The 12830-nt window shown below is 39.1% G+C and overlaps 1 protein-coding gene across 1 annotated transcript in view; it reads left to right on the forward strand.

Moving 5' to 3' along the window:
- Positions 1–1724: 1724 nt before the first annotated feature.
- The window catches only part of GLIPR1L2 (GLIPR1 like 2), a 33391-nt gene continuing 22285 nt past the window's right edge, over positions 1725–12830 (forward strand). Inside the window, exon 1 of the mRNA XM_059681029.1 lies at positions 1725–1971. Within this exon, the coding sequence (XP_059537012.1) occupies positions 1738–1971 (234 nt within the window). The 5' untranslated portion in view covers positions 1725–1737. The remainder of the gene's footprint in view (positions 1972–12830) is intronic.

Below are 12830 nucleotides of genomic sequence, written 5' to 3' on the forward strand. Positions count from 1 at the left end.
CAAACTCAAAGGTTAACATGGGCCAAATAAACCAGGTTTAAGTTTATACAAACAAAAGCTTCAATTTTCATAGAAACATAAGTTTATTTCTATAGAGGCATGCTGAATACAAAGGACTAAAATAAATGAATAATTGTTAACATAAAATAATAGAACATTTTAATAAAAATTAATATTTTTTTCTTGAACATTAACTTACCAGACACTGAATAACTACACAAATTAATAAGCATAATGCAAATAAACCTATTTTTCTTGTTCTCCGAAAGCAAAATATTTCCTGTTGTGCACACCAAACAAGTTAGTCCAAGACTAATGACATGGCCATCACCTGCTAAAATATTCGCTGCTAGTATTAGTGGAGAGAAATGGTGCGCCTGTGTGTAAGGTACCTAAGGGAAATAAATGCAACACGATTATAGTAATCAGTCATTAGTGAACGTTGTAGTTCATTATTAATAATTATGTGTAACATGATATGGTAAAAATTAAGTTACGAAATTTTATTAAAACATTTCTTACTTACCGTTATATTGGCTGGGCTGCAAAAATATTTGTTGTAGTCTGCATGCAGCCAGCAGGCCGCGAGTTTGACATGCTTGGTGTACACCATAGATAATTTTTAAAAGCACATTTCTTTTTAGATATTTTGACCAACCGGTTACAATGCTTTCTTTGTGGCAAAATTCTGTTGAATATCTCCTTAATGCTATCAAGCATCCTGCACTGGTGGGGTCCAGCTGGCCTGCCCGATGGGGGCCATCAGGGGTGGGCTGGCTGGGGCGAGGGTCCGCAGGTGGTCTGGTCGTTTTGCTGTTTCGTCAATTTGCATATTACCCGTTTATTATATAGGAGGGTGCAATTGAAACCCCCAAATAAATGTGTGCTTTTATTTTGTGCCTAGAACTTATATCCTTCAAAGTAAGTTTTCTAGAGCAAATTGTTTGTAAAAAGCACAGGCCAAAATCTGGTAGGACACTAGTAGTTGTTGTCTGAAAGAAGAAATTAAAACAAAAATAAATTCTTACTTACTATGAACTGGACATTTTTGTCAGAGAAGATTGTTATTGATATTCCAGGCTGCCTATAAAATTTCGGTAAGAGAAAATATGAAAATATTTCAAGCTTATGATAATTTTATGATCCTTAGTTTAACCCCTACATGTTGAGCTTCCAATCTTGCATTTATTTTGTGATTTCCCGCAAAACACTGAGAGAAAATCTCAGTGAAGTCCACCTTAAAGAGGATATTTTTCAGTCTACGAGGAAAATAAGGAGCATGTTCTGCATTAAATTCCCAGGTCAACAGGTAAGCATGGGTAAGGGGAGATAATTTTTATCAATATCACAGAAGAATGATTATTTACCCTGGCATAATTAGAAGATTTCTCAGGCATGTTAATTATTCGGCAATTGGCATTTACTGTACAGAGGGCTTATTAATAAACGCTGACACATCATTTTGTGCCGGAAATCAACTCTGGATAATATCCAGCTGCATTAATTAGTTTAGTGAAGAGCCTGCACCCATTTGACTCCAGCTTCCCTGAGTTCTGCGGGCCAACAGCTGGGGGGAACTTCACCCACAATTCACAAGGGCAGGGCTTCCCCTCAAGGGGCGGGGCCAACCGTGTCTGTGGGGCGGGGCCAACCTTGTCCGCGTGGCCAGCTGGATTGGCAGGTCATGGGGCGGGCCAGCGCATGCGCACTGGCCGGTCCGAGGCCAGCCGGTGGACCATGGAGGCGCCGAGGCCCTTTGCACAGGACTGGTACGTCCCATGGCTCCCCCTGACGCGAGGGGCCGATTTGACGCTGTGGCTCTGTGAGCTCTGGCTACTACTGCTGACGTCCGGCTTGTGCGCGGGCTTACTGCCGCACGAAGAGGACGTGAACTTTATCAATGAGTACGTGAACCTCCACAATGAACTCCGAGGCAAGGTCAGGCCCTCAGGGGCTAACTTGCGCTTCATGGTGAGGCCCCCAGGCGGCTGCCTGAACCTCTGACAACCCTTGTCCTGACCACGCACCCCGGGGCCTCGCAAAGTCTGGGCCGCTGCTCTGAGGGTTAAGGATTGTGGGAGCCGCACTTTCCGTTTGGGCTTAAAAATATATGTGCGTAAAGTTTATTCACTGAAGAAATACAAACCACCGTCTTCTTAACACATTTGTTACCAAGATTTTACCTAGGGCTGGGACTAGGGTGCGTAGAGGCACTCCTCTGAGGTGTACAATTTCAGGAGGTTTCCGTTCGAAGAAATGACGGTTCAGTGCATTTTATTTATTTTTTTATTTAAAAATCTGCAAAAACATCGATGGAGACTATCAATTTAAACAACAGGATCCTTGTCTTCAATTAGGCGCAGCGGTTCTCAACCTGTGGGTCGCGATCCCTTAGGCGGTCGAACGACCCTTTCACAGGGGTCGCCTAAGACCATCCTGCATATCAGATATTTACATTACGTTTTATAACAGTAGCAACATTACAGTTATGAAGTAGCAACGAAGATAATTTTATGGTTGGGTCACAACATGAGGAACTGTATTTAAAGGGCCAGAAGGCTGAGAACCACTGAATTAGGACGAGGCTAGTGAGGCATTCTCAGGATGATGCAAATGAAAAGCCAGATCTTGTTTTTATTTAAAATAGTGATTTTTTTTTTTCCATCAAGGATGTTTTTACATCAATTTAAAAAAAAAATACTGCTTACCGTAACTATTGTGAGATGTGTTTTCTCTGGTATCTACCCAAGGGAACGTCTCAGTCACCTTACCCTTCTTTCTGCCAGGGACCGGTTGATATTTATAACATCTCTGGTAGGCCCTACAACATTAGAAACTTAAAAATGAGCCTGCTCTATTTGGTCAAACATGTAATTAACTCCTGGTCTGTTGGCTAGACCTGCTTCTCTTTAGTGAGGCTTGTGATGTTAGCTCAGTGATGGCGAACCTATGACACGCATGTCAGAGGTGACACACGAACTCATTTTTTTGGTTGATTTTTCTTTGTTAAATGGCATTTAAATATATAAAATAAATATCAAAAATATAAATCTTTGTTTTACTATGTTTGCAAATATCAAAATATTTCTATATGTGACACGGCACCAGAGTTAAGTTAGGGTTTTTCAAAATGCTGACACGCCGAGCTCAAAAGGTTCACCATCACTGTAGTTAGCTGGTATTGATGTCGAACCGCTTTTCCAGGTTTGCCTCGGCCTGTCTGTGCCGGGGTCCAACCCCAGCAGGTCCAGGGGTCCCCCAAAGGTGTGGACGGAGTCGGCGAAGAAGGAATGACATGGAGACAGCGTTCAGTTGATCAGCAACCTAGCCAGGATCTCTAGCCCGGATCTCCTCAGGTTCAGTGTCCAGGTTCCAGTCAGGTTCTCCTGCCAATCTCTGTAGTCAGGTTCAGTCCAGGATCCCTTGCCATGTTCTCCCGCTAGCTTTGTCTCTAGGCTCCGAGGCCAGTCCCTGTCCAGGATCCTCCGGCATGCTCTCACCAGCGAAGTTCTTCTGTCTCTAGAGAACGTTCTGAGTTCTGAGTGTTTCTGTCTTGTTACAACTGTATTTATACCAGTTGATTCAATCCTATCAATCTCTATTACAAAGGTTAGGGCGTTTCTTATCTCCATTCCAGGGAGAAAAGATTATGTAGTTTAAGCATGATTGTTTGTAGTTAAAGGGATTAATTACCCGCCTGGCACTTAGTTGAGGGGTTTTATTCCCTCCCTAACTTCAGGGGAAAAATCCCTACCTGGGGATTCAACCTTTCTTGGAGAGGTGACCTTGGTTAAAACACAGCACCAAGAAGGTGAGCAAACATATTAAGAACCGTATGCCATATATGCCAGGTCCCTTGAAACAGCAAGGATGGACCGGCTCCCGGCATGTCTGGAGCACAGGTGACTCTGCGATGCTAAGTTTTGAAAAGAACTGCTCCCAGCAGAAAGTTGTTCCAAACACAGATGCGTATTTCAATGCATGGCTCCTCAGAGTGGGAAATTCATTGTTGCTTATGGAACATGTATAGAACGCAAGCAGTGGGGGAGGTGGCTGTACTTGGCTTTCAGCTCATCGTCGCTTGGCAGCTGAATGGTTTCGTGTTGTAGGTTATCATGCACATCAGCGGCTTCCACATTGAACCGATGTAGCAAAGATGTTCAAGTCCACTGGTTTTCTTTTCATGGCCTTGAATCTTTCATTAAATGGCCTCAGAGTTCTCCACATTCGCCAGCATATTCAAATGTCGTAGAAGGCTTTTGTCCTCCCAGAGTGGGGAAATGCACCGTGTTGCTCCTTTCGAGTTGCACTTTCCAAAAGCCTTAATTTAGCTTCAAATGATTTCACGTTTGAAAGCAGGGAGTTGAGAAGCTGGTTGGGGCCCTGCAGCTTGACATTCAGCTCTGAGAGGTACTTGGTAACATGCACCATGGACGCTAGATCACACAGCCACTTGCCACCATGGAGTTCCCAGACAGGTTTTCCCTTCATCTCCATGAGCTGCTTGACTTCATCCTGTAGTTCATAAAACCTCATAGCATGTTCCTGCGACTCAGCCACCACACTTCACAGCGATAAACGAGATCATTGTACTCAGTCAGGATCATTCAATAACTCCTTAACCTGGCCGCTATTAAACCCTCTGCTTTTGACAAAATTTACACATGACACTACTCTTTTTTTTAAAATAATTTTTATTTCTTGAAGTATTATAAAGAGTATTACATATGTCTCCTTCCCTCCCCCCCCTTGACATTCCCCCGGCCCCTACCCCCTAGTGTCTTGTGTCCATTGGTTATTCTTATATGCATGCATATAAGTTCTTCGGTTGATCTCTTACCCCCCCCCCCCCCACCAAATCCTCCCCAGGCTTCCCACTGTAGATGCAGAGGCAGAGCAGCATTGAACAGACTGTCGTGACACTACTCTTGACATCACATTGTTGAGCCTCAATGACTTTGCACAGAGACTCTCTTAGTATACAGTGCAGTGGCATATAATTAAATCACTTGGATCGAGACTGAAATGATTCAATTCTTTCTTGACAAATGCAATTAACCCTTTTTGTGAGCCAGTCATGGCTGTAGCTCTGTTAATAGTAAGGCCACTTTTCAAACATTAGCTCAAATTTTTTCATTGTTAAAACAAGTCTCTCAAGTTGCTCACCCCTTGTAGTGCCATGCATGGCTTCCAGGGACAGCAGTTCCTCCCGTGTGTCAAACTCTGCAGTTATCCCATGAATGAAAATGGCCAAATGGGCAGTATTTGTTATGTCTTCTTGTCACAAGCCAGAGAGAAAAATTGGAAATCCTTCCGTGTTTTTTCAATACCTTCTGCTGTCAGTAATCCCATCTGAGGCGGTTCTCTGAGACAAACTAACACTCTGAAACAATTTCAATTTGTCTGGTGCTAACAGTTCTGTAGCAGCCACCATGACCTCTTTCACAAACTCTCCCTCACATGAGGCCTCAGCTTCTTTTCGACTTGCTCCCTCACTGCATAATTCATCTGAATAACATTGTCACTGTCATAAGGGAGGCTTAAAGTAAAAGCAGATTGTTGTGATTCTAAACTCCACCGAAGAATATTGATCTTATCCTGACACATTTGGCCTCTCAATTCATTGAGTTCAGCATGTTTTGAGCTATAATGACGATCCAGGTTGGCTTTTTTCATTTTTGCTAACACGTCACCACAAACTGGGCACATAGGTTCGCCTTTGACTTCAACAAAAAAATAATCATTTGGTCCTAGCCGGTTTGGCTCAGTGGATAGAGTGTCAGCCCATGAACTGAAGGGTCCCAGGTTTGATTCCTGTCAAGGGGTACATACCTCGGTTGCAGGCTCAATCCCTAGCCCTCATCAGGGCATGTGTGGGAAGCAAACAATTGAGGTGTCTCTGTGTATCTGCCCCCTCCCTTCTACTCTCTTAAAAAAAAAAAAAGGAAAAATATCCTCAGGTGAGGATTAATTAAAAAAAAAATCATTTGTCCGTTTCTCTTAAAAAGATCAACACTGCACATCAAGTTTTCTCTTTTTTGTAGTCACCACTTGTAGGATGTCACACCACTTAAGTTTTATTAACTATCCAGTGTGTTGCCGTACTGCAATCATTTTGCTTTGATCGCTGTTCTAATCCTGTATCTTGGATTTGGAACATATCCAATGTTCGTATCATTGACTCTTGAGGTCTTTTCAGTGTATTGTGATTTCTTTAATCTTCATCTGAGATCAGTTTTTACAAGGATTGTTGATCATGGATGTGTGGATAAAGGTTGGATTGGATTTATCATCTGTGTCAACAAAAAGTCAACAACATCGTTGTCAGTCATTGGAGGCAAAGTCATCAACATCCCTAGGAATTATCTCATTGCATCTGGTCCATCATCACCGGATCACTATAGCTTCACCACAGCGTGTTAACACTTTCCCAGCGTGTACACTCTCAGCCAGCCCGGCACTGACTGTCCTCTGAGTCACCACAATACAGGCATATGGGCCACGGTCAGCTGGCAAGAAGCATACATGTCTGTCCTGTCATTTACTCATCATATGTGTCCTATCGATCCTGTAATGGTCATTCCTTGCTTCTCCCTCAAAATTTACATTATTATTATGATTCACTTAATATACGTTTAGGTTGCTATGAAAAAAAGCTCCTAGATTTATTGAATTTCAAGTCCCACCTGTGGTAGCTTTGGCAGGGTCAGACCAAAAGATTTCTCAGGCCTTATACAGCCTTCAGGTCAGAAGTTCCCCACCCCTACCCTAGTTCAACCCTTATTTTTCATTCCTTTAAATGTTTTTTCTTGCTTCTTTCCCATTCCCTCCCCTTCCCCATTTCTATTTAATGTATCAACTCTTCCCTTGTTGTCATTAAAAATGACTAAAATGGCCTTGGCAAGTGAAGCTCTGTTGGGCTTCATCTGGAGCATGGAAAGGTTGCAGGCTTGGTTCCTGGGAGAAAGTGGGCAGGAGGCAGCAGATTGATGCACTCTCACATCAATATTTCTCTCTCTCTCTCTCCCTCTCCCTCTTCTCTCTCTAAAAGTCAATAAGAAAAGAAAAAAAAAGACTAAAATGTATTGAAATAACTAGTCTCTTGTGAGGCAATTAGAAGCTTCCAATTTACATTATAATGTATTTTAACACTAGATTGCCCAAGGAAGTCATTTTGACTGCTTTTTAATTTCAATTAGAAAAACAATTATGTATATAAGGACACAATGTCTTAGAATTTTGTGACTTTTTGTACAACATATAAATGCGTTTATTAATAATTGTAGTTACCTCCCCCTCCTTCATTTCCAGTATATATATATATGTGTAATACCTATATTGCCCAAAAGCAGTCATTTTGACTGCTTGGGAAATTTTAAATAATCAAATGACTCTTATTATTGAATTGAGTAAATTTCTTATATGACCAGTTCGGCTCTGTATTGAAATAACAGTTTTCATTTTTTTTTCGATTACCGTCACATGATAACATACAAGTACATGATAAATTGTTGATACTTGATAAGTTGCAGTTGCTCAATAAGCTAAACTAGTACTTGTCATTCGAATCTTTATGCAGTGATACTTGTTCTAATAAGTTGTTTATTTTATTTCTTTTGCGCCCTAAATTCATGAAAGAAATGTCGAATAGAAGTGAGTTATTGGAAAAGCTAAGGAACATAAGTGAAGAGTGCTCCGATATTATTCTTTCACAATGCAGTCATTTGGACTGCTTTTGGGCAATATAGGTATATACTAAACTTCAGTCTTTCTAGTGTTAAAGACTATCTCCCTAGACTTGAGTCTTTTCTTCCTTCTGGATTGGTTCCTTTGGACAAATTCAAAAATATGGCATAAATAATGGATGTAATATTTTTAATTTATATGACACATAGCAATTGCTAGTCTAAATGGTTGTGACAAATTAAGCAAATGCCAGCAGTGTATAAATGTTCTGCTTTCACCACATCCGCACTGGCTTGGGCATTGTCAGTCACTTGCTAAACTGATAAATTATACAATGGTACTTCATATTAATGTTAATTTTTAAATGCTAATTTGAGTGATCATATTTTAGTTCTTTTTTGTTCATTTTCTTTACCTTTTGTATTTTCGGTGTTTCCTCTTATGTTTATATATTTTTATAAAAATACATTAGAATTTAATCTGTTGCTGAAGATAATTATTTCCAAGCCAATTTTTATGTTTTGAATTTAATCATAGAATTTGGAGATCTTTGAAAGTTTTAGCTATGCACTCCCATTTATTATTACATATATATATATATATATATATATGTATATATAATTATTGATTTCAGAGAGAAAGGAAAAGGAAGATATAGAAACATCAATAATGAGAGAGAAACATTGATCGGCTGCCTCCTGCATGCACCCCACTGGGGATCAAGCCTGCAACTTGGGCATGTGCCCTTGACTGGAGTCAAACCTGGGATCCTTTTAGTATGCAGGTTGATGCTCTATCCACTGAGCCAAACCAGCTAGGGCATTTTTGTTGTGTTTTGTTGTTGTTGTTGTTGTTTTTATTTCAGAGAGGAAGGGAGAGGGAGAGAGTTATAGAAACATCAATGATGAAAGAGAATCATTGACTGGCTGCCTCCTTCATGGGGACACTGGAGATTGAAACCACAACCCAGGCATGTGCCCTGACCGGGAATTGTACCATGATAGCCTGGTTTATAGGTTGATGCTCAGCCACTGAGCCATGCTGGCTGGGCTAATTCTGGTTTTTTACAAGTTAGATGATTAGCCTTCCTTCTCATAATTAATAAACATATAATGCAATTTTTATAGGGTTTGTATTTCTAAACTCTAAATATTAATTTAAAACATAAAGAAAAATATAGAGAATAATGTAGCAGGCACTTGTGTACCAGCAATGTATATCTTAATATATGATTATTTTAATAGTAATATTGTATTGGATACAGTTTAAAGTCCCAACCTTAATTTTCACTCTTCTCCTCTTTCTAAAAGTTGGTGTGTATTTTTCCATAGATTTTGCTAGGATGGAAATATTAACTGTAAATAGAATATTTTATTGTAGTAATATGGTCTCCTTAGAACTTTTCCTTCATAGGTTTAGAAATCACACTTTCTTTTCTTTTTTTATTGGTCGTTCTTAACGTTTTAAAATATATATGTTTACAAAAATCCAAAGTTAACATCTATAACTTCCTTCCAAATATTAAAAAGATCTTACAACACAAATTCTAAATCCCTTGCCTGTGTCCATGATGTTGTTGTCATCTGGTATTTGTCTTCTACCTTGTCATTAAACTAAAAAATTTAGTTCTTTTATTGTAAAATACTCATGACATAAAATTTAACATTTTAACCATCTTTTATTGTACAGTTCTGTGGCATTAAGTTCATTCACATTGTTGTGCAACCATCACTAGCATTCATCTTCCCCAGTTGAAACTCTGTACTCATTAAGCCATTTCCTGCTCCTCCCAGTTTCTGGCTACAACTATTCTGCTTTCTGTCTCTATGAATTTGACTATGCAAAATACTTCATATAGAAATCATATAGTATTTCTCACTGTGACTGGCTTATTTTATTTAGCATATTTTCAAGGTTCATTCATGTTGTAGCATGTGTCAGAATTTCCATCTTTTTAAGGCTAAATATTTTACTTTGTATATTTATATCACAGTTTGTTTATCCATTCATCTGTCAATGTACATTCCGGTTGCTTTCACCAATGGCTATTGTGAATAATGCTATGAAAATGGGTGTGTGTACAAATATGTGTTCAATTCCCTGCTTTCACCTCTATTGGCAATACCCAGAACTGGGATTGCTGGAACATATGGAAATTCTGTGTATCTTTTTAAAATATGTTTTTATTGATTTTAGAGAGAGAGAAAGGGAGAGGGAGAGAGAAACATCCATCAGCTGCCTCAAAAACACCCCCTACTGGGGATTGAGCCCCAAACCTAAGCATGTATCCCAACTAGGAATTGAACTGGCCACCTCTCAGTGCATGGGATGACACTTAACCAAATGAGCCACACCAACCAGGGCTCTATGTTTAATTTTTTTTTTTGAAGAACTGCCATTCTGTTTCCCATAGTGGCTGCACCATTTCACATTCCCACCAACAATACACGAGGGTCGTAATTTCTCCACATTCTTGCCAACACTTGTTAGTTTCTGGGTTTTATATATGTACTAGAGGCCCAGTGCATGAAATTCATGCATGGGGTGAGGGGTCCCTCAGCCCGGCCTGCATCCTCTCCATTCCAGGACCCCTCAGGGGATGTCCAAAGGCCAGTTTAGGCCTGATTCCACAATCTGGGACCGTTGGCTCCTAACTGCTCACCTGCCTGCCTACCTGATCGCCCTTAACCACTCTACCTGCTGCCTGGTCACCTCTAACTGCCCTCCCCTGCTGGCCTGGTTGCCCCTAACTGCTCTCCCCAGCCGGCCTGGTTACCCCTAACCACCTCTGCCTCGGCCCCTGCCACTGTGGCTTTGTCTGGAAGGATGTCCAGAAGGATGTCTGGTCTAATTAGCATATTTCCTTTTATTAGTATAGATATCCATTTTAATAGGCGTCATTATGGTTTTGATTTGCATTTCCCTAATGTATAGTTATGTTGAACTTATTAGGCATTTGTATGTCTTCTTTGGAGAAGTGTCCATTCAAGTCCTTTGTTCAATTTTTGATCAGGCTTGTTGTTGTTAGTTGAGTTGAAGAAATTCTTTATATATTCTTGTTTAAAAATAAAACAAGATAAATAAATAGGAAATTACTATATTTGATAGTGACCCCTTATCAAATATATGATTTGTAAATGTTTTCTGTCATTGCATAGGTTTCCTTTTCATTGTATTGGTAGTATCCTTTGATTCGCAAAAGTTTATAAATCTGATAAAGTCTAATTTATCTATTTTGTATCTTGTTTCCTGTGCTTTTCAGGACATAGCCAAGCAATCATTGCCATATATAATGAAGCTTTTCTCCATTTGTTACTGGAGATCTGGCTGAGTCAGAGAGGGCTCAGCTCCAGTCAGCTTGAGAGAAAGAATTCAGATGAGTGACAAGTATAATTGAAGCAAAGCCATAACAGTATGGCAGTTCCTCAATAATTAAAAATAGAGCTGCCATATGGTCCAGCAATTCCACTTCTGGGTATATATACAAAGGAAATGAAAACAGGATTTCAAAGAGAATACTGTAATGCCATGCTCATTTAAGTATTATTTACAATAGTCAAGATAGGGAAACAATCTAAGTGTCCATCATTGGATGAATGGATAAAGAAGGTGTTGTGTATATATACAATAGAATACTAGTCATCCATGATAAAGAAGGAAATCCTGCCATTTACAACAACTTGGATGTACCCTGAGGTCATTATGCTAAGTGAAATAATCCCAACACAGACAAGAAGTGCATTGGTATCACTTATATGTGGAATCTAAAAAAAAAAACAGTGACTCGGAGAACAGAAATAGTTTCCACGGGCTGGGGGTGGGAAAATAGGAAGAGGTTGGTAAAAGGGTAGTGACTATAGTTGATAACACTGTATTATATAATTGAAAAAACATTGATCCTGTTTTCAACTAATTTTATTCAAGGTTGAGCAAAGGAATTTGTAAATATCATAACTTATTTTACACACTGTCATGGGAAGGAATAAAGTAAAATATTTCCAAACTTGGAGTTGAAAGTTAGACTTTCTGGGTTAAATTCAGACTCCATAATTTATTGGTTTTATGCGACTACAGGTATAATACTTGTCTGTGTTTTGGTTACTTCCTTTGTGAAACAAAAAATAATAATAATGCATACCTCACAGGATAGTCTGAACACTAAGTTAAATAGTGCATAAAAAACAATAGTGACACCCTGGTTGGGCTCAGTGGATAGAGCATCTGCCTGCGGACTGAAGGGTCCCAGGTTTAATTCTGGTCAAGGGCACATGCCCAGGTTATGGGCTCAATCCCCAGTAGGGGGTGTGCAGAAGGCAGCTGATCAATGATTCTCTCTCATCATTGATGTTTCTCTCCCTTTCCCTTCCTCGTTGAAATCAATAAAAAATACTTTTAAAAACAAACAATAATGCCTGGTACATAGTAAACATGTGATGTATGAACAATATACAAAATAAGGCAGTAAAAAGATGATTCATGAAACATTGTTTGCAAATGAGAAACAATCTAAAAGATTATTAATAGTGGAATGGTAACATTTATTATGTGCTATAGAGTACTATAGTATATAGAATACTATGGAGAGATTGCAAAAGTTAGGTAGATCTACTTGAGTTGATATGGAACAATCTCTCTAAGTGACAACTACAAATCACAGGCCAATAATATTATGTATGGAATTATTACAACAGTGCAAGGGAAAAAATCACAAAATATGCATTTAAAATACCACTTGTATCTTATATATGAGTGTGTGTGTGTGTGTGTGTGTGTGTGTGTGTGTGTGTGTGTGTGTAGAGAAATGTATACAAAGCAATTTTTTAAACAATAATGAGCTTTGGGGAGGGAATTAGTTGGGGGGTAATCTAAAAGCCTGATTTGTTTATTTTTTATGATATATTTTATATTATATATATGTATAATCTATGAAATTAACTGAGAAAACCCTAAAAAAATCTTAGTTTTCAGAAATGCTTACTTTCAGATACACTGAGACATATGTACTTAGCATTTTGGTTTGACAACTATTTTGTTGATTTTTCTTTATGTATTGTATTTGTTTTTATCCTTAACAATGAACTTAATGAGGCTCTAAATAATAACAAAAATACACATTTTTGGATATTGTGAAATTTTCTCATATT

This window comes from Myotis daubentonii, chromosome 2, assembly GCF_963259705.1.
Source record: "Myotis daubentonii chromosome 2, mMyoDau2.1, whole genome shotgun sequence".
NCBI lineage: Eukaryota > Metazoa > Chordata > Mammalia > Chiroptera > Vespertilionidae > Myotis > Myotis daubentonii.